Source organism: Microplitis mediator, chromosome 5, assembly GCF_029852145.1.
Source record: "Microplitis mediator isolate UGA2020A chromosome 5, iyMicMedi2.1, whole genome shotgun sequence".
Lineage (NCBI taxonomy): Eukaryota > Metazoa > Arthropoda > Insecta > Hymenoptera > Braconidae > Microplitis > Microplitis mediator.
Genome location: NC_079973.1, coordinates 2,496,352 through 2,519,146, shown reverse-complemented (window position 1 = coordinate 2,519,146; position 22,795 = coordinate 2,496,352). Strand labels below are relative to the sequence as shown.

Genomic DNA, 22,795 nt, shown 5'->3' with positions numbered 1-22,795 from the left:
TTAATATTTAAATATATATATATTATTACTTAAAAAAAATATATATATATTTTTTAAGTAATAAGTATATAGATGTCTCGTTTTATTCCGTAGTTTGCATTACCGACAAGTATTGTAAATAATTTTTTATCAGATTTATTTTATTAATTCGTTGATTTATGTTATTTTCCCGACAAAAATAAATAACAAATTTTAATTTCTTATTATTATTTAAAACTCATTACTGAATAATTAATTTTATAATGATACTGAAATTACCCGACATTTAATTATTTTTGGATTTTTTTACAAACGATTAATTATAAAAAAATTGCGCTTACAATTTTTTAAATTTTCTACACATGCAAATTTTTCAAAAAAAAATCCGAAAATTTTTAATTGTCTGTTAACTTCATTATCATAATTTCGAACTTTTTTTTCACAATTTTTTAATAAAGTCTCATATTTTTAAACTGCAGTGATGTTTGTAATAAAAACGATAGTGCAATTATATAAAATAATAGTAGTAGTAATAATTAATTAACTAATTAATCAATAATTAATTATTTGTTTTAAGCAACTAGTACATATAATACAATTATAATATAAATGTCTAATAACTATATAAAAATACAACGAAAGTCTATAAAAATACAATACTAATTATCATAATTATATTATTAATTATCGGTATAAAAATCTTAAATGGAAGATATGACGAAATAGACACAACGTAGATTAAAAAAAGATCTTAAATAATGGAGGAAAACCCATTGAGATAAAACCCATTACGTATATCCAGATGTCTGTGTTCAGTATTGTTTTTTTTTTTTCTTGTTTGTTCGTTTGTTTGCTTGCTTGATAATAGATTATTATTATTATAACATACAATTCACTCGTTCAGGCACTCTAGTACACATGGCTACGCTATACGTCGATACAAAACTCTCGGATATAGCAGCTGCATTAATTAACGGTAATATGGTACTCGGTACAATTCTCGTTTGGCACGATGACATTTTTAGAATATGATTATTATTATATATTATATATTATTTATATTTAAGTTTCCTTTTCAGCGCGGAAGTCGTAGTAATACTCTTGGTCTAATTCTAAACGAGTCCGTGCTTTAATCACAGGAAGTGTCTGCAATAAAAAAATAATTAATAATAAGGCCTTTAATTAATTACTTAAATTGCCAACTTACAAATACGGGGTCAGTGTCAACAGTCAGAAGAGGATTCAGTACAAAGGGAACTCCATCCAAGTCAGAGGAGCCTGGCAGAGTGCCATAGAGTGGTACAGATGAACAGCTGGTATTATTACTAGTGTGGGAAGATGGGGGTTGAGGTGCTGGTCTTGTTGGTTTGTTGATCCTTGCATTGGGGCTCAACACTTCGTAGTCACGGTCGTTCGTTTCATCAACTTCTTTTTTTCCAGCGTTCCCAGTTATTTGAATCTGGGGATAAACGCCACCATTTTGAGGCTTAGGTGAAAACTTTGGCTTTGGCGGCCGTTCTGGTGCTGCTCTGTGCGGTACTCCGTTTGATGGATTTGGTGACACGCTTTGTAAGATACTAAAAAAAAGTTTCATTATTAAAAAAAAAAATTACGTGTGCCTGAAATAGGCGAGGTATCGGCCTCCAGTAAAACGGAGATGGACTCAATTAATTATTAAAAAATTTCCATTAAATTTCACATAAGTCGTGATTTAATAATCACAGGAAAAATATTTAGGACTCACTTGATATTTTCATAAGATTGTGAGCTGGCATCGCCGTTTATTAACGCGCTGAGTTTGTAACAGATAATAACTCCATTGACCTCGCTAGGAAAAAAAAAAATTTTATAATCAACTATCCAGATATCAAGATAATCCAGTACGTAACTTACGAAACTTCTTTAAAAAAAATTCTTATCAGTATCGGCAAGAAATAAAATCTTACCCGGCATATGTGAAACCAGACGGGGCCTTTTTTATTCGGCTACACACGATAATGTCCGTCACAGCAACTGAGCACAAGTCTTTATTCTGCAGTTTGTAGCACACCTGCTTTTTCCTCCAAGCTTTCTGGTCTATAACATATAAGCAGTGCCCTTAAATAATAAATATCCGATACCGTAAATCGATAAAGTATTTATAGAACAGCCAGCATACCAGTGTCCAGGGTCTGAGGTATCATACTGAATCCATCTTTAGGAAACTCTCGTTCATTAATTACATTTATCTCTTGCACAACATAATTAGGAACTCCTTCTGTTTTGGAGTGACAAATATAACGACCTTTCTTTTTTATAAACAGTCCACTTTCCCGCCAAAGGTCAGCGTCGATATCTTGATCGTACGTCTTGGATATCTAGTAATTTTAAAAGTCATTAGATAACGATGTTATGTGATAATCGTTAAAATAAATATGTGGTAATAAAAATAGATAAATGATTAAGACATAATTTTCTTACCACAGTAAAGTTAGGCGGACATTTGTCGATGTCCTCAACGACACCTATGGCAGTGATCGGCCTGTCGTCCGGTAAAAGCGATGGGTATCCGGACGTCAACCATTTCTTGGAACTCATTTTCAGCAGCGCCATTTTTCGGTCCTAAAAAATAAAAAAGTCAATTAGTCATCATTAGTAATCACTGGGACGTTATCGTAATCAATAAGTAATCACTGCCGAACAATGTAAATATTTATTTACTCATTTATGTCTTGATAAGTTGACACAGAATTCCAAGTACTAATAACTACAGGAATATGTACTACTGAAAGATCAATATTGATATTTGCTGAGCAACAATAACTTTTTTTTTTTATTAATAGTTACCAGCACAACTACGAGTAATTGTATTGTCAGCAGTAACCGTGTGATCTAAATATGAGTTACAGTCCACCTTTGTGCTACTAGACAATATAATATATATAAGACAATATGTATATGAGACAATGTATTGATAGGAAAAATAAATTTTGCCACGAATTCAATTGACAAAAAATTATTACACAGAAAAAAAATTTTTGAGTGAACGTAAATATTTTTGATTTAAAAAAATATCCCAGCAAAAATTGACTTGAGCTCTAGATGATCAACATTTTCACTCAAAAATTTATATAAAAAATTTCATTAAAATTTTTTAGTCTCTCCCACAGGTAAAATTACTCATAAATATGTAAAGTAACAGCTTTAATTTTACGTAAAATTTATGTTTTTTTTACTGTACCGTGTAAAAAAAAATTTCGTTTATAATGAATTTAGATCTGAATTTCATGACGAAACTCAGATCGTGACAAATATGACTTTTATCATGAATTTACTCCAACTTTTCGTCTAGTAAATCAGTATCAATTATAAAATTAATTTACTACGTCTTTGAATTGGACTTGGGATGACTTCGATAGAAACTTTACTGAATTAAACCTTTTGTCAACTTCGGATCACTTGGATTTTAATTTTACTGTCATAATTTTGACATGATTAAAGTTCTTGATACAAATTCCCAATGAAAGTCATATCTGAGTTTCGAGATGAAATTTATGTCTAAATTCATTATGAACAATAATTTTTTACACAGGCATCATCCAGATGTCAAAAGTTTCATTTCAATTTCTCAGCTGCAACTGATTTCCTGGTATATTTTTTAAAACCTCAATTTTCTCATCTAAAGTAAAAATCTCTACAAATTTTATTAAAAAAAATCTTGACCTGGATCCCGAAAAAATATTTTTTCAACTCGAATATTTTTTGTGCACAAAATAAATAACTCGCTCGCTGATCAACGACGTGGCTGAATTATTTGTTTACGTTGAACTCATGCAGAACCGCTAAATGCCTCAAGGTTATTTAAAATTACTGTTACTTTCGACGTTAATTTTTGAAACGACTCAAAAAAATTCCATATTTTTATATTTATGTGCAGTTATATTAAGTGTGATAACGTAAGTGTAGTAAGGGCTCCGACAGCAACTCAACTCATGTTACACGAGAATGGAATCTGGAGATCAATGAACCTTACCGTTGACTCGTCTGTTTTCTTGGTGAAACACTTGGCAAACATCATATATATATTTATTTATTTATTTACTTATATTATAGATTTAAAACCCCAAGTAAATTTAATATTTCGTCCATGGGTTCAGTGATAAAAAAAATTTTAAATAACCGTATCGACGGTCAAACTGCCAGTGATACAAGAATATTAAATAAACTTACTGTCGGATTGCAAACGCTCGCATTACAAATACGTGTAGTATTAATCTATAAATAAATTAAAGTAAAATTCAACTCGGGTTATTTGCGTGCGTGTAAATATATATGTATGTATGTATGTATGTAAGGTTTATTTACTTAACGTAGGTATGGAAACGACTCACCTATTTCAGGGACACAGAACGGAGTTTAAAAATCCCGCATGTCCAAGACACCAAACTTTGAACTTCAGCTGAACTGCAGCAGTCACTTATTGGAGTATGGAGTTGGAGACTCAGTAAATTAACGATGTGAGGAGACGAACAGACTACCGAGTACTCAGTACTGAATACTTAAACTGTTAAATAGTTAATGCTGGTGGTTATTTTTTTACAAGACAAGAGAGCTCTGTAAGAGACAGAGCAAAGAGTGGGTAGAAGCAGTCATACTATTATTTTTTTCTTTTATTTTATGACTCAAATAAATTAGCAGCGGATGTATGAATGACACTAATCCAATTTACCACTGATACTAATAAATGCACGGTCCTGATGGAGTTTGTTGACGTTTACGTTGACGTTTGTGGTGACTGGAGTCTATAACTGATGATGATGATGATGATTGAGGCCAGTCCCGTGTTATGGAAAATTAAAATCAGGTCTCGATAGGTCCTGACTGACAGATGACATCACTCGAGTTGGCTGACTTGTCTTTTATTGAGTTTGGGATCGAGATTGGTGGTCTTGGCAGACCAACAGACACCGAAAGACTAATAAGAACTGATGGATGTGTATGTGGTATTGCTGACTAGGGTAGTTGTGTTCGATAAGTTAACCTCTGTTTATTCATACCCCCTCTTTAAATGGATGTACTGTTGTAGGTATGTATTGTGTTACTTGCGCACGTTGAATTTAAGCTGTAGCTGTATGAAAGGAATTAAATTGCTATTGCTCCATTGCTCGGTGACTTGGGAGCAGCTGGGAGTGTTTTTTTTGTCAGGAGTTCAGCGCCATCTGCGAGAAAATTTTTTTTATCAACGAAAGGTCATGTAGAGTTCAGAGTTTTTGGTTTTTTGATTTTGAAGGAGGAAGAACAGTGGGAGAGGAAGTGGAATTTTGAGTTGAGGCGGACATTTTGTAACAGGACGTGGGAATCATCAGACCATGGGACAATAATGATATGGATATTTATTGATATTTATAATTGATGAGATTTTATGGATATATTTTGCGTCATTTAAATGATGGTGGGTATGATTGGTCTGGATTTGATTTTTTTAAGTATATATTTAATGGTTGCTTTCAGTTTTTCAGGTGATGCTGGAAGATGAGATTTATTACATTGAGATGCTGGATATAATATTGCGTTGGTTATTATGAGAAAGTCGAAAGTTGAGTATTGCTGATAATTTAATTTTTTACATTGATATTGCTTATGATTTTATATTTTTTATATTAAGTATTGCTAGAGATATATATTAACATTGAATATAACCAGTGGATATATATTACAAACGTTAAGTTTTGCTAATGGTTATATATATTAAATATTAAATATTGCGAAAGATATATATTAAAAGTTGAATATTACTTTAATTAATGGATATATTGCACATATTGAGTATTGCTAATGGTTATATATTTTTGATATTAAGTATTACTAGAGATATATATTAACATTGAATATAACCAATGGATATATATTTCAAACATTGAGTATTGCTGATAATTTCCTTTCTTACATTGATATTGCTTATGATTTTATATTTTTTATATTAAGTTTTTGCTAGAGATATATATTAAACATTAAATATTACTTATGGTTATATATTTCAAACATTAAGTATTGCTATTGGATATATATTTTAAACATTGAAAATTACTTAATGGATATATATTACAAATTGAGTATTGCGATATAAATATATATCGCTAAAATTGAATATTGCTTATGGATATAAATTTCAAACATTGAGAATTGCTAGTGGTTATATATTTATGATATTAAGTATTAGAGATATATATTAAACATTAAATATTGCTGATGGGTATATATTTCAAACATTAAGTATTGCTAATTTTTATACATTTTAAATATTAAGTATTACTATTGGATATATATTAAATATTGAATATTACTTTGATGGATATATTACAAATTGAGTATTGCTAGTGGTTATATATTTATGATATTAAGTATTAGAGATATATATTTAACATTAAAAATTGCTGATGGATATATATTTCAAACATTAAGTATTGCAAATCTTCATATATTTTAAATATTAAGTATTGCTATTGGATATATATTAAATATTGAATATTACTTTGATGGATATATAACAAATATTAAGTATTACTGTTAGATTTAAGTATATTTAAGATTGAAAATTGCTAGTGATTATATATTTTTGATATTAAATATTACCAGAGATATATATTAAACATTAAATATTGCTTATAGATATATATTTTAAATATTAAGTATTACAGATATATATTAAACATTAAATATTGCTGATGGATATATATTTCAAACATTAAGTATTGCAAATCTTCATATATTTTAAATATTAAGTATTGCTATTGGATATATATTAAATATTGAATATTACTTTGATGGATATATAAAAAATATTAAGTATTACCAGATATATAAATTAAACATTAAATATTGCTTATGATTATATATTTTAAATATTAAGCATTGCTATTGGATATATATCAAATATTGAGTATTACTTTGATGGATATATTACAAATATTGAGAATTGCAAAGTAGATATATATTTTAAAAATTCAGAATTGCTAATTGATATAATTATTATCATTAAGTATTGCTAATTAATAAGAACGTTTATTGACACATTATTGCTAATGGATATATTAAACATTAAATGTTGCTCTTATGGATATATTTTTTAAACAGTATTACAAAATAGATACATATTCCCAAGTATTGCTAATGAATGAAAACCACCCACCAAATTTAAATTTACGCAAATCCATTAATACAAATTTTATATTTTTCAGAATATTAAAAGCCGATGGCCATTTAATCATTTATCAGGTCACCAAAATCACAGTGAATCTTTTATATATTTTATAAATCGAATTTTTTTGTAAACATTAAATTATTTCAAACTACAAATAAAATTGTTTAAATGTCCATCAAAAATACTATTTTTTTTTTTTTTCCACAAAATCCTTTTTCTTTTATTTATTTACTGTATTTGAATTTAAACAAAACTTTCAAAGATTTATGATGACCTTAAATCACATTCCATAACACAAAAGTCTTCCAATGGCTTATAAATATTTATAAAACTTAGGCATGCTTTTAAAAACATTTTCAAGATTAAAGGCATAATTTATTGTGCTTTAATTGTACAATTTTTACAGTTTTTTTTACAATTTTTATCTTCTATCGTTCTAAGCTCTTTCCTTTTTATACTCTAAGCTTTTTTACCCTTTTTATGCGGCTGTGGCCCGACTTATACTTATTGTACTGCATCATTATGATGATGCTCTACGACCTCGCCTTGCGATGTAGGTGTAGCGGCATAGGGAAACCACAGAGAAAACCTATGCCAGTACAGTTTGTGGTACGGACGAAGCTCTAGAGGCTAAGCGATCACCAACCAAGTAGCAATCATGCTCAATGCTACTTATAAATATATCAGTCAAAGAAGTCGTTCAGGTCCTGAAAAAAAAAATTTTATTTTATTTATTAGATAATTTTTTTAGGAAAAGTATAAGTAGGAAATTGTAATTTTATTAAATCTAATATTGTTTGAATTTTTCTTTTCTGATATTTTTTCTTGGGATGTTAAAATATATAGAATTTATACTATGGGAGATACGTGAATGTGATGGACCATAAGGTGGTGAGCCATGCAGTCTCATCATTTTTCGAACATGCATCGCGGAAATTTAAGTCGGATCGGAGCACCAACCATTGGTAATACCCTTCCACGGACGAGTGGCATCGAAGCGCGAATTGTCATCATCGGATCGATTACTATCGGCCTCATGTATTCCTAGAAAAAAAATAAAAAAATAAATAAAATCTATTCGTGGTTAATTAATCTGTAAAATAATTAATTAATTAATAAATAGAACTTACGCTAAAGTCATAAAGAATTTGTATCAGCTCATGGTAATGAGGTCTCCTTGCGCTATGAGAATTATGTTTATCACGGCTATGGTGTTTTCTACTGGAACTGTGATGGTTATAACGGTTCCTAGATGGTGATCTTCAGAGTTGATCTTCATTAATGATATTCAGAGTTGATCTTCAGTGTTGATCTTCGGTGGTGATCTTCAGTGTGGATCTTCGGTGGTGATCTTCGGTGATGATCTTCAATGGTGATCTTCGGTGATGATCTTCATTGATGATCTTCAGAGTTGATTTTCAGTGTTGATCTTCAGTGATGATCTTCAGAGTTGATCTTCAGAGTTGATTTTCGGTCGTGATCTTCGGTGGCGATCTTCAGTGTGGATCTTCGGTGGTGATCTTCGATGGTGATCTTCAGTGTTGATCTTCGGTGGTGATCTTCAGTGTGGATCTTCGGTGGTGATCTTCGGTGATGATCTTCAATGGTGATCTTCGGTGATGATCTTCATTGATGATCTTCAGAGTTGATTTTCAGTGTTGATCTTCAGTGATGATCTTCAGAGTTGATCTTCAGAGTTGATTTTCAGTGTTGATCTTCAGTGATGATCTTCAGAGTTGATCTTCAGAGTTGATTTTCGGTCGTGATCTTCGGTGGCGATCTTCAGTGTGGATCTTCGGTGGTGATCTTCAGTGTTGATCTTCATTGATTATCTTCATTGATGATCTTCAGAGTTGATCTTCAATGCTGATCTTCGGTGGTGATCTTCAGTGTGGATCTTCGATGGTGATCTTCATTGATGATCTTCAGAGTTGATCTTCAATGCTGATCTTCGGTGGTGATCTTCAGTGATGATCTTCAGTGTGGATCTTCGGTGGTGATCTTCGATAGTGATCTTCATTGATGATATTCAGAGTTGATCTTCAGTGTTGATTTTCGGTGGTGATCTCCAGAGTTGATCTTCAGATTTAATTTTCAGTGTTGATCTTCGATGGTGATCTTCAGTGTTGATCTTCTGTGTTGATCTTCAGAGTTGATCTTCGATGGTGATCTTCATTGATGATATTCAGAGTTGATTTTCAGTGTTGATCTTTGGTGGTGATCTTCAGTGATGATCTTCATTGATGATCTTCAGAGTTGATCTTTAGTGGTGATCTTCAGTGTTGATCTTCGGTGGCGATCTTCAGTGTGGATCTTCGGTGGTGATCTTCGATGGTGATCTTCAGTGTTGATCTTCATTGATTATCTTCATTGATGATCTTAATTGATGATCTTCAGAGTTGATCTTTAATGCTGATCTTCGGTGGTGATCTTCGGTGGTGATCTTCAGTGATGATCTTCAGTGTGGATCTTCGGTGGTGATCTTCGATGGTGATCTTCATTGATGATATTCAGAGTTGATCTTCAGTGTTGATCTTCGGTGGTGATCTTCAGTGATGATCTTCAGAGTTGATCTTCAGAGTTGATTTTCGGTGGTGATCTTCGATGGTGATCTTCAGTGATGTTCTTCATTGATGATCTTCAGAGTTGATCTTCGGTGGTGATCTTCAGTGATGATCTTCAGAGTTGGTCTTCAGAGTTGATCTTCAGAGTTGATTTTCGGTGGTAATCTTCAGAGTTGATGTTCGGTGGTGATCTTCAGTGTTGATTAGGGTGGTCGTTAAAAATTAAATTTTCTTAGGCGCCCCATAAAAAGCTTCTTTTTAATGGAAAAATACGCGGGGAATTTAGTTTTTTCTTCTAAGTAAAAAGAACACGTGTCTTAGGACGATCAAAGTTCATTTTTCGATACAATCGCAGTGTTTTTTAAATATCTCATGAAATATGCAGATTAGAGGAAAAAACCGTAGATACAATTTTGTAGGAAATTAAATTCTTGGCAAAAATGGTCACGTTCATTTTTTTTTTTAAATGTGTATTTATGAAGATATTTTAAAAAAACATTTTTTAGATAGTATGAATTGAGCGTCTTAAGGATTACAAATTTTGAAAATAACATTTTTCTAAGCATATAGAAACTACAACAAGCATTAATAATTGATATGTTACGAGTTACGAAGTTGTCTATATTTAAGAAGAAACGATATTTTTAGCATTCGTTATCCTTAAAATGCCCAATTGATAAGATCTGAAAAAGTTTTTTTAAAATATCTTCATAAATACACGTTTGATAAAAAAAATGAATATGACCTTTTTTGTCAAGAATTTAATTTCTTACAAAATTGGTCCCATGGTTTTTTCTTTTAATCCGCATATTTCATGAGATATTTAAAAAAAACCGCGATTGTATCGAAAAATAAACTATGATCGTCCTAAGGCACGTGTTCTTTTTACTTAAAACGAAAAAACTAAATTTCCCACGTATTTTTTCATTAAAAAACAGCTCTTAATGGGGCGCCTGAGAAAAAATTTAATTTTTAACGACCACCCTGGTGTTGATCTTCGGTGTTGATCTTCAAAGTTGATTTCAGTGTTGATTTCCAGTGTTGATCGTTCAGTTCATGAGTCTTATTTATTATTAATTAGCAACTCTAATTTTATTTTTTCCGAAATTGCAAACATCAATCATGCAGTGATGGTTAAATACAAAAAAAAATAAATAAATAGCTTAAAACATGGACACAACAAGCAGTGGGCGTGATCTGGTGATCTAGTGATCTCCCAAAAAAATTTCTTCTTGGTTTTAGTCTTGATGCTAGCCAACAGCCTTGGGAGTAGTTCGGTGCTCGCCACTAGATCACGCCCACCGCTTGTAGTGTCCCTGGTAAGAAACTTATTTCAAAGTTGTTAAATCGCAACCACAAGATAATAATATATGTTGCATTTCATTAAGATATTAATGCTTCCTTGAATAATTATTCTGGATATAAAAAAAACATGCACTACATTCCTGATGAAAAAAAAATATGTTCTTTACTTCATACTTATATAAATTATTTTATTAATTTCAAACAAATATATATTTATTCCAAATAAATATACTTTTTTGTGTCTAAGTAATATTTGTTAGAATTAATATAATATTTTACTTTAATATTTGGGTTTGTTGGCACTATAAAATACTTTAGTTGTCTAGCAAATAAATATTTTCTTAATTTAACAACTGATTGTATTGTCCAAAGAGAAATTTTTTCTAATTTTTTGAAGAAAAGTATAAGTCGGAAATTGTAATTTTACTTGATCTGCTGTTGTTTGAATTTTTCTGTCCTGATGTTTTTTCTTGGGATGTTAAAATATTATATATAGAATTTGGAAAGTTGCGTCGGTTTGTAGAGCCAATGATCATGGGTACCCTGTCACGTACTAGTTGCATCGGAGCGCGAATTGCCATCATCGGAAAAATTTTTTCTAAGTGTAGAGATAATTTAATGGGCGTGAATAAATTGAAAATAATAGATCGATTTTAAAACACCCTTAGCGCTATCACACTTGAGGTTTGCAGTAATTATAAAATAGTATAAATCTTACCTTTCAGATATCATTGAGGACTTAGACATATTTTCTTAACAATGTTTGATTAATTTCTGTGTCCAAAAAAGGTCTTTTTCGGTAGCGTGAACAACCGGTAATTATTAATAAAATATAATTGCCGAGTTTCCATGTCACGACGATGTCATCAGGATTTAAAATTTTCTTTTCTAGTATTTCGAAATGCTGCATTAGTAGCTATTCTAGTAACCTTACCTCCATCAAGAACGATATTTATCACTCAATATTCGAAGTACTCGAAGATTTTTAAATGTTGAAAATTATTTGTAAATTTTCAATCCATATATAAGAGATCAAATAAATAACTCAATAGCTCGAGTCTATCAATTACACTATTCTATAAATAAAACATTACATTTGATTTTACCAAACTACTGATTTATTGACTTTAAATCTTTAAACTTTTTCCATATTTTTTCAGAGTTTCTATTCTCCATGATGCCATGATTCACTAATTTTGGTATACTACCTAGTCTACGAGGTCTGGGCGCTAGATTACCTTTCCGTATATATATTTTGAGCTCGGCTAAAGTAAGGTTCCTTATATATATTTTGACCCACAGAACTCGAATATCGTATTATTTTTTTTGAAAACCCGGAATTTGAAAACAAAAGTTGCTCTTATGAAATTGCGCTCAACTCAATAGTTTTTGAGATGACAGTAAAATTAGCGGACATCTGACAATTTTTAAAACTTTGAAATAATAAATTCAAATGTTTATAAAATAAAAATAAAAAAATGCACGTTAACAAAATTCAAAAATCAGTACATGAATTTTTTTAAATTTATTGTTTTAATTATTTAATTTTTTTATATGTAATAAAAAAATTTTCATGTCTGCATTTGCACTCATGTTTTTGAGTTATGAATTTTTGAAAATCCACAAGATTTAATATCCATAAACTTTGAGCGTTAATCAAATCAACAAAAATTAATTAATTTATGACTTTATATACATCATCGGAAAGGAAATTCTTTCTACTTTTCATTTATGCCATAATAATACCAAAAATATAAACTTATCATTCTCAAAAAATCATTTGAACTGGGGTCTTTATCTGTCAAAAAAGTGACAACTGTCGTACCGATATTGTGTTGATGTTAAAGTAGTTTTCAAATGATAAATTCAAGATAGAAAGAGATAGTGATATGACGCGTAAAATACACATATACAACTACAACCAGTAGCGACATCAACAAGTCGTTTGTAGCAGTTTGTAGCTTACATTTCATACACATTGTGGGTCGCTCAATTTAAAACCAAAATTATAAACAAATTGTAACATTTTTTTTTTAAACTTAGAATATTATCTGTGATTTAATATCGTACTAATTAAATAGCTAATTTTCAGGTACATCCAAACTTCATTCGCTTATCAAAACATCCGACACCCGCATCAGCACCATAACCTAAAACATCCCTACACGTTCCTCAGTACTAATTTGTTCTGCACAAAATATTTAACTGTTGAATTGTAGACCGATGATAGTTAGCATGGCTGCTATGTGTTTAGATATGAGACGAGCAAATGATCTCAGGTCACGCTATAAGACTTATCATCATTATTCTGGATCTGTTGCTGGTACTGGCACTGGACCTGGAGTCATCTCCCGTTCTCAATCTCCCGCTGAATCAGTTGAAGATGAGAAACAACGCAGAAGACGTGAGTGGATGATTGAGCAGGAAAAAAAACGTGAACATGAACTTCGTAAGCAGAAGATGATTCAGCAGTATGAGGAACGACGTGCTCGGGAACTTGCGCTAAAGGAACACGCACGGGCATCTAATCGAAATCGTAGTAAAAGTCGCGACCATCGACGTAGTCGTAGTCGTAGTCGTAGTCGTAGTCGTAGTCGCAGTCCTACTAAAAGTCGCGATCGTCGACGTAGTCGTAGTCGCAGTCCTACTAAAAGTCGCGATCGTCGACGTAGTCGTAGTCGCAGTTCTAGTAGAAGTCGCGACCGACGACGAGATCGTAGTCGTAGTTCTAGTAGAAGTCGCGATCGACGACGAGATCGTAGTTCTAGTAGATGTCGAAGACGCAGCCGTAGCAGAAGTTATGATAAAAATAATAAAAATCGTGACAAAAGGAGTCGGGAGTCCAGCAGAAGTCGTAGTCGAAGCAGGAGCAGAAGCAGGTCTTCCTCTGACTCACGAAAACGTGAAAGATTTCATCGTCATGCGTCTAGGACTTTTATTATGTCTAAGAGGTAAAATTTATATTATTTCTATAATAATTAATATTATTATTATTATTTTTTTTTTTAATTGTCTAGATCATTTCCATCATCAAGTGTGCCAGTATTCAAAGGACCTGAAACTGTCCATATCCCGTTAGAGGAACTTAGAAATATTAAAATTGATATTCACCGAAAAATAGCCACTACCGCAGCAGCATCTGGAGAAATCGTGAGAGACATTTTGAATCCTGATGACATCGCCGTGGCTCGGAAACAAGGTAATTATATTTTACTTAGTTTCTACACTTTATTTCTCCCAGCAGATGTATAATAGAGGTAATATTTGAAACTGCCCACAAAAACTGGCTATCATCACTGAAGATTTTGAAACGAAATTTTTTAAAAAATTTTTCATCAACTGGAGGATTATCACCATTGAAGATTTTAGTAAAAAACATTTTGTATTATTTGCTAATAATTTAAAATAATTGAACTATTTTTTGCCTGATATAGGATTCGAATTATCCGAGATCCGAACTACTAGATTTCTACGGAAAATCGGAGTTTGATCATTCGGAGCAATAACTTCAAAGTTTGTAAGCGATATTTATTACTAGTCGATTAATTGCTTAATTCGCTGTGTTTTTGGTTCACATTTCATACTTGTAGTTTATTTTTGCACCATCATTTTTTTTTAGTATTCCATTAATTTCATTTCCACATTTTTTATTTTTTTTTATTAAACCACCGCATGATTGGTGTTTGCAGTTTTAAAAATAACAAAATTAGATTCTTTATTAATAATAAAAAAAAACTCATCAATGAAGACATCAACTGGAAGATCAACACTGAAGATTTAATTAAAAATCCACCCCTCAAAATTGCATTTATAATTAATCCTGATTACAATCAGCACTAAAATTAAAATCTATGAATTTTAAAATTAAAAATTCGTTCACTTGCCATTAGAATTTGCTTACTAATTAAAAAAAAAATAATTTTGCGCACATCAATGAAGCCAACATGTCTTCCAACAGGTGAAGGAAAAATCCCAATATTTGATCGCCCAGAACTTAACACTGGAGTCTCAACACCTGAAGCTAAAGAACTTCGTACGATAATATCCGTGCAAGTCGATAAAAATCGTTCATCCCGAAGACGTGTATCTTCAACTTCATCATCACCATCTCCAAGACGCCGTCATCGGTCTTCAAGCTCCCGCCGATCTTCAAGTTCCCGCCGCTCAAGTTCTAGACGCCGTCGGTCCAAAAGTCCACGTCGGGAGTCTAGGTTCGTTATAAATTTAAAAAAAAATTCATTTTACATCAATTGGTTAATTAGATATGGATATATTTTTTGGATATCATATTATATTATATGAATTCCGGATTCGTGACAACTTGTTGAGCATCTGATGATCCAGTATGCGAATAAATAAAATATAATTGATAAGAAAATTTGCTAATTGTGATCTCGGTGCTCCGAGGGTCATTTGTAGTCACGGTTTTCATAAATTAAAAATAGTATTGCTTGTAAGTATCGTCATGCTGCTTTTAAGCACTTGGCTTATTAATTATCATTACAATTTAATCACTAATTTTTTCAAATTCATTTGTTTAGTTCCTTAATTAATTAATTAATTAATTAATATTGGAAGTGTATTAAAGTTTTATTTGTTCTAGCACTTCACTTTATTATCCCCAGCAATCAAAGGACATCAATCGCGGCTTTAATTTATTAAATATCATGCGCTTGATATTTTTTTCTAGCAAATCATCATGTAGATCACAGAGCACAGAAGCGCATCAACGATCCTCATCATCAACATCAGCAGGACACGACAAACCACCAATACATTTATACATTTCATACATTACTGATGTATACAGTCTCATACATTACTAATGTTGAAAGCTTTTTAGTATTTTTCATTTAATTTTTCATCAAAATGCGGTTTGTATTTAATTTTTTTTCGTATTAATGGTTTGTGTGCACCGTACTCAGGTAAATTGAACAGTTTTATTAATTACTTTGTTCTTAATATTTCTAACATAATTAATTTATATATTTAGTGATAAAAATTATGAAAAAGATTTAGAGTAAATGAATCAATAGTCGCAAATTTTAATTTAATATTTTATATATAAAATATTATAATTGATAAAGACGAACTATTGAGTTATTTATTTTATTTCTTACATATGGATAAAAAATTGAAAAAATAATTTTTCAATAATATATTACATGAGTATTCAATGATAAATATCGTAGCTACGCTACTTGATAGAAAAAGAATTTTTTTTTACTTGAAATTTTCATTTAGGTATAGAAGCTCGAGACATGAAAAAGATTCTCATCAGTATTCAAAATATAGGTAATTTATTAAATCTAATGATATATTTTTGGTGTGTAGCAGAATTTGGTATCAATAATTAATAATTGATGACTTGTGATTTAATTTTCTAGGGAACGGAGTCGAGATCGTAGAGATGACGGGCGTAAAAGTAAAGAGCATCGCCATCGATCAGGTGAAGGCAGTTCACGTGACCACAGACGTCGTAGATCAACATCTAGGGACCACGGTCATAGTAGTCGCTATTCAACATCCAGAGATCGTAATAGTCGACGGTATTCTACATCTAGGGACCGTGATAATCATCGCGGTTCCAGTAGGAAACATCATAGTCGCGATAGGCATGATACCCATGAGAGAAGACCTCATTACCTTGAGCCAATACGAATCCCTTATTACATTGGCGTAAGTTCTATTAATTAACTAATTAATTACTTTATCGATGACTTTATTACGAATCAATTGAATATATTTTATTAATTTTTTGTTTAGGAATACATGAGGCCGATAGTGATCGATCCTATGATGGCAATGCGGGGTCCGATGCCAGTCGTCCGCGGAAGAATGCCACCAATGATTGGTGCTCCAATTCGACCGAATTTTCCAAACTATCCGCGATTCATGCCTCCAGAGATGATAAGATCACACGGCTCATCACCTCATGGTCTGTCACCTCATGCTCCATCACCTCCGATTCGATCACATTCACGTAAGACGAATATAAATTCTATATATTTTCTATATATCCCTGTTTAAAAATATTGATTGAAAAAAATTACAAGTGATGAAATTCGAATTCTTTTCAATAATTTCAATTTTTTTGTTTGTATATATAGATATACAGTTAGCATGAAGTGTCCGCTTCTCAATTCTTTTCAATCAATATTTTTAACCAGGGATCCCAAGAAAAAATATCAACCACCCAATTAAATAAAATGATCTAATAAATAAAATAAATTTTATTTGTTTCAGGACCTGGGCGGATTCTTTGACTGATATATGAATAAGAGACTTATTAAATTAAATTGTTAGTTAGTTATCTAAATTATGCCTTGAATCTGAAAATTGTTTTTAAGAGCATGTCTAAATTTTATGAATATCTATAAGCTTTTATAAGACTTTTGTATTACGAAATGTGATTCTTAAAAATTTATCAGGGCCAGTTTTTTAAACCAGGTTCATTTTCATCCTGATTTAAATAAATATTGCTAGTATATCTATATATTAATAATATAGAGATATACCAGCAGTAATAATTTGAACCCAGATTAGAATTAAACTCGATTTTAAAAACTTGCCCTTAATTAAGAATTTATAACACCAATTTTTTTTTTTAATGTCCTCATATATGACATTTATATACGATATATATAATAAGCATGTAAACAAAATTACAGTTCAGTTCTAAAAGTGCCGCAAGGCGACAAGCATCGAATGTAAATAAAACTTTTTGTAATTAAAATAAATTCATTACTTATAAATAATTAATTTTTTTTTACCTCAATACCTAAAATTATTTTTAAAAATTTACGAACAAAGTTAATAATTAGAGATTCAAATTTTAAATAAATAATTGATACTTACAAGTGGAATATAGGTTAGAAAATGTATAAACAAATTTTTTTGATAATAATTAGTTGCATAAGTGTCTTATCAGTTGATGTTGTTCCTTCAAAGACAATATTATGGGGTCCAGGATTAAATCCTGGAAAAATTACAATGCGTACCCGGTATTTTTTCTTACAATTAATTGATTCCGGTGGCAAAAAGTCAGTATTTAAAAAATTGTATCTTATTTTTAAAATGATACTGAAGTTAACTGAGGTCCAATAATTTTTAGAGTATTTTTTAAACAATAAATTATTTTAAAAAACATGATACTGAAGTTAGCCGACGTCTAATAATTTTTGGATTTTATTTTAAACAGTAAATTATAAAAAAAAAATTTGAAAAAATTGCACCTGTAGTTTTTAAAATTTTCTACATGTGCATATTTTGACTTTTTTTTTTTTGAAATTTAATTGTTCAAAATAAAATCCAAAAATTTTTAATTGTCTGCTAACTTCAGGATCGTAAAAAAACATGATACTGAAGTTAGTAGACGTTTAATAATTTTTGGATTTTTTTTTAGATGATAAAACATAAAAAAAAAATATTTGAAAAAATTGCACCTGTAGTTTTTAAAATTTTCTACATGTGCTTATTTTTCTTTTATTTTTTTGCAATTGATTTGTTGAAAGACGAAAATTCAAAAATTTTTAAATATCTGCTAACTTCGGGATCATAAAAAAAAAACAAATATTTGAAAAAATTAGACTTGTAGTTTTTAAAATTTTCTACATGTGCATATTTTTATTTGTATTTTTTTTTTAAATTAAGTTGTTGAAAAAAAAATTCGGAAATTTTTAAATGCCTGCTAACTTCAGATTCATATTTTAAATCATTAATTAATTTTATTCAAATAAATTTTTAAATTTAAATTTTAGCTGGACTAGATCTCCAGGAGATTTAATTGTCCAGGCACAAGTCACTGGTCAGAATAAAATTAATCATGGATGTAGAATTTATAGCCAAGTCCTGGATTGTAATGACGGAAGTTTTATAATCAGATATAGAATTTTTGAAACTTGTTACGGTTTAAATATTAAAGTTGTCGTTAAAAATGAAATTTTGTCTGCGGGCTCGATAACTGAGAAAGGTAATTAATTAATTAAATTATTTAATTGATATTTTAATGAATATTTGAATAATTAATTATTTATCAGGTCCAGTGTATCCAGAGGAATGTCACTGTCCCAACCAATCAGTTGATGGCTGGTTCAAAAATAATGAATGCGCTGAAGAATATCCTCAAGTTACTGAAGATTTGAAAATATTCCCAGCAATTAATTTTGATGAGTTGAGAGAAGATTTAATTAGAGAATACCATAAGCCGTACAGCCATAGCTTCTGTCATTATGTAATTAAAGACAATAGGGTATGGAGATAAATTGTATTGAGAGTTTTAATTATTTTTAATTGAAATGCATAAGCAATTTTAAGCGGCATAGATTTACAGGAAATGCTACGGGCAACATGTGGGATTCAAAATATTCTCGGACTCGATTTTATTGTCGCTGTCAAATAAAGTGAGACTGCCAGATGTTGAATTTTTTATGAACCTGGGGGACTGGCCATTGATTTCGAAAATTAAAAAGGCATATCCGATGTTCTCTTGGTGCGGATCTGAGGAGACGAATGATATCGTTCTGCCGACTTATGATATTTCTGAATCTTCGATAGAAAATATGGGAAGGTGGAGTATTTAAATAAAATATGAGAATGTCAAGTACTCGGAGAAAAATGGACTTGAATTATTTACGAATTTTTATTATGGTCGATCAAACGAAACAGGAAGTTGAGTCGTCAAAAAATTATTATGCTGCACTACAAAAAAATTGTACACTTAAAGTGAATTGTAATAAAAATTCAGCTAAAATAGAAATTATAGTAGAAAATATGAATTTTCAGAGACTTGCAATAATAATTATAATACAGCATCCATTGTAAAAAATTGGGAGTAAGTCCAGAGTAGTTACGGATTTTATTTATATTCGAATTTACTTGGAGTTCCGGTAGTAAATAGAAAATTTATTTTTTCAGCGGAGTGACCTGGATTTTATTTAAATCCACATTCACTTCAAGTTGGAGTTTTAATATTCAAATAAAATCTCATCCAGAGTAAATTTCACTCCGAGGTGATTAAATAAATAGTCCTCTGTTCCATAATCACTTCGAATTTACTCTGGATTTAATCTGGGTCCACTCCGATATTTTTTTACAGTGTAATAATTTTTGATGACTCAACCTCTTGTTTCGTTTGATCGATAGCATAATGAAAATTTGTACATTTTTTATTTTTATTTTTCTCTATGTACTGAAGAAGTGATGAGTCGAAAATTTAATTGGTTTTATTTTCAGAGTCATGTTGGATATGCTATCAGTTCAAGGAAAGATCAGAACTCCTTGGGAAAATAAAATAGAAAAAGTTTTTTGGCGTGGTCGTGATTCTAGAAGAGAACGTCTAGATTTAATTGATATTGCGAGAAAAAATCCAGAGCTTTTTAATGTTTCTATAACAAATTTCTTTTTCTTTAAAGATGAAATTGATAAATATGGTCCTGGTGAAAAACATATTTCATTTTTTGATTTTTTTAACGTAAGTAAAAATTAATTATGTGTGGTTTATTTTAATTACATTTTATTTTTTATTTTTCTGAGATGATATTTAAAATTTTTCAGTATAAATACCAATTAAATATCGATGGAACTGTCGCGGCATATCGGTTCCCGTATCTCTTGGCTGGAGACTCGTTGGTTTTCAAACAGGAGTCAAAGTATTATGAATATTTTTATCATCATGCGATTCCTAACGAGCATTACGTTCCAGTGAAACATGATTTATCTGATCTGGTAGAAAAAATTAAGTGGGCTAAGGAAAATGATGATGAGGCTTTGAAAATTGCGAAAGCTGGGAGGAGATTGATGCGAGAGGTCGCGTTACCGCGTGATGTATTTTGTTACTATGTTTATTTATTGAAGGTATTGGTAAATATTTTTTTATTTGTTTATAATAATTTGCGGATTTTTTAGATTAATTTTGTTTTAGGAATGGAGTAAAAGAATACAGAATGAAATTAAAGTGTTGGAAGGAATGGGAGAAGTGCCTCGACCTTCATTTGACTGCGAGTGTGTAAATGATTTGGAAAAGAGACAAATTAAGTCTAAAGTAAAAAATGAATTATGATAATAAGGAATTTGTGTTTCTGTATGGAAATAAATTAATGAAAATATTTTTATTTTTATTGTTTTTATTGATTTGGAATATTTGAATTTTCTATAGGAGTTTTTCTGTAAGTGGTCAGTAGATGGCGCATAGTTCTAAGAGTTTTTCATAAGTGTAAATGACAATGAAAGTTTTATATTCCGAAAAAAATTAAGGAAAACTTTGTATCAATTGTTTGATTACATATGTGAGGATATAGATAACCCCATAATCAATTTTTGAAGGCGGATCAAAGACCATCCCATAAATAAATTTAAACATAAATCAATACTTTAAGTAAAATATAAGCACGAACGAAAAGTACAACTTGAGCGGTATGAGATATTGAAAAGTAAAATCGGAAAATTATTTCAAATCGTTACTTTTAAAGTAAATATTTTCTTAAAATTATTTTTTGAATATTAGTTATAAAAATTTTGTAAGAAATTTTTTTTTCGTTTGAAAAATATTTTTTTAGATTTAAATAAATAATTTTTGTGGAAAATTGTAGATGGCGTTTTTTTAAATTTTTTTCTTCTAAGTAGAAAGGAAAATTGAAGTAATATAACCCAAAATTAAATCTCAATTTTACAATCACTGTTATCATTAACAGTGTTATGTCGTGTGTACGTCTATTTACAGACATACAATTTTTGGAGGCGGATCAAAGACCATCCCATAAAAGAACTTAAACAAAATTTTAATTTTAGGAGTTATTTCTGACTCAATTAACTGTTACACAAAAAAAAATGTCTTGCAAAATAAATTAATTCTTGCAATAAGGTAAAAGTACCCATTACCCGCTCACATTTCAATTTTCATTGACATGAAATATTAAACTACTTAATATAATTTGGTAAATAAATTAAAAAATCATGTTTTCTGTTTTACGGTTATTTCTTTGTAGTTTTAAATATTAGAATATAATTTTAAGAATAATGTTTGCAATCAATTATTATTAATTTTTTAAATACAGTTATCGAGTGCACCCATATTCGCTCACTGAAAGTTGTAATGCACCATTACCCGATCAACATATGACTATACTCGCTCAAAGACAATATCAATTCAACTATGATAAGTTGAATTGACTTGGAGAAAAATTTATAAAATATATATTACTTTATTCTTTTATAATATCAAATTTCACAAATATGTTAAATAACTTACTTATAATAATTATTAAAAAATTCAACGTAAACTAAATTTAATCTAACGAACGAAAGTAAAAGTAAAACATGCCAAGCTCAGCGCGATTTTAGAAATAGCCACTTAATTTAAATTTATAATAAATAATAAAGTACTTTGATACATCAGATTCACAAATAATTATTGATCAATAATAATTTTTTTTAGTTTAAATTTTTTTCTCTAAAAATTATAAAAACGCTCACTAGTAAAGTGAACGACTGGGTACTGATCGGATTTAGGGGCTTCTACCTTATAAAAATTTTTCCTACAAAATTTTTTTTCGTTCGAAAAATATTTTCTTAGATTTCAATAGATAATTTTCATAGAAAATTGTAGATGGCGTTTTCATATAATATTTTCTTCTAAGTAGAAAAGAAAATTTAAGTATTATATACTGAAATTTATTTTACTTTTTCCATCTAGATAAATTAGTGTTGCTCGTAACAATGATTTGTAAGTTTATCTATGCATAGATAAGGATTTATTTATCCTAACAAA

At 30.1% G+C, this 22,795-nt stretch overlaps 3 protein-coding genes and 1 long non-coding RNA gene across 9 annotated transcripts; 2 read left to right on the top strand and 2 right to left on the bottom strand.

Annotated features, from left to right (window-relative positions):
* Window positions 1-774: 774 nt before the first annotated feature.
* LOC130668981 (multivesicular body subunit 12A) lies at window positions 775-4,991 on the bottom strand. 4 transcript variants are annotated; one of them, XM_057471594.1, is made up of 8 exons: window positions 4,614-4,991; window positions 4,350-4,522; window positions 2,440-2,580; window positions 2,138-2,336; window positions 1,926-2,055; window positions 1,724-1,807; window positions 1,187-1,556; window positions 775-1,125 (listed from the first exon to the last, which is right to left on the bottom strand). In XM_057471594.1, exons 3-8 carry the CDS (start codon window positions 2,569-2,571, stop codon window positions 1,042-1,044), a joined length of 999 nt encoding a protein of 332 aa, XP_057327577.1. In that variant the 5' UTR covers window positions 2,572-2,580; window positions 4,350-4,522; window positions 4,614-4,991; the 3' UTR covers window positions 775-1,041. The 4 variants fall into 4 exon arrangements, with proteins under 4 accessions (XP_057327577.1, XP_057327578.1, XP_057327576.1 ...); XM_057471595.1 differs by having other exon boundaries at window positions 4,688-4,991; XM_057471593.1 differs by lacking the exons at window positions 4,350-4,522; window positions 4,614-4,991 and adding an exon at window positions 3,992-4,120.
* A 2,081-nt stretch (window positions 4,992-7,072) lies between these two features.
* Window positions 7,073-9,345, bottom strand: LOC130667911 (uncharacterized). Its single transcript, XR_008989925.1, has 3 exons — window positions 8,290-9,345; window positions 8,120-8,203; window positions 7,073-7,866 (listed from the first exon to the last, which is right to left on the bottom strand). It is a non-coding gene; the product is annotated as an uncharacterized LOC130667911 (long non-coding RNA).
* A 3,604-nt stretch (window positions 9,346-12,949) lies between these two features.
* On the top strand, window positions 12,950-17,415 carry LOC130668899 (serine/arginine repetitive matrix protein 5-like). 3 transcript variants are annotated; one of them, XM_057471412.1, is made up of 8 exons: window positions 12,950-13,047; window positions 13,121-13,979; window positions 14,046-14,227; window positions 14,987-15,239; window positions 16,273-16,323; window positions 16,425-16,707; window positions 16,795-17,011; window positions 17,275-17,415. In XM_057471412.1, the coding sequence occupies exons 2-8, from the start codon at window positions 13,252-13,254 to the stop codon at window positions 17,292-17,294; spliced, it is 1,734 nt and encodes a 577-aa protein (XP_057327395.1). In that variant the 5' UTR covers window positions 12,950-13,047; window positions 13,121-13,251; the 3' UTR covers window positions 17,295-17,415. The 3 variants fall into 3 exon arrangements, with proteins under 3 accessions (XP_057327395.1, XP_057327394.1, XP_057327396.1); XM_057471411.1 differs by having other exon boundaries at window positions 16,416-16,707; XM_057471413.1 differs by having other exon boundaries at window positions 12,969-13,120; window positions 13,283-13,979; window positions 16,416-16,707.
* A 477-nt stretch (window positions 17,416-17,892) lies between these two features.
* Window positions 17,893-22,440, top strand: LOC130668902 (protein O-glucosyltransferase 2-like). Its single transcript, XM_057471416.1, has 8 exons — window positions 17,893-18,071; window positions 18,789-19,000; window positions 19,068-19,279; window positions 19,353-19,597; window positions 20,263-20,500; window positions 20,584-20,883; window positions 20,951-21,070; window positions 21,185-22,440. Exons 1-8 carry the CDS (start codon window positions 17,908-17,910, stop codon window positions 21,218-21,220), a joined length of 1,527 nt encoding a protein of 508 aa, XP_057327399.1. The 5' UTR covers window positions 17,893-17,907; the 3' UTR covers window positions 21,221-22,440.
* Window positions 22,441-22,795: the final 355 nt, after the last annotated feature.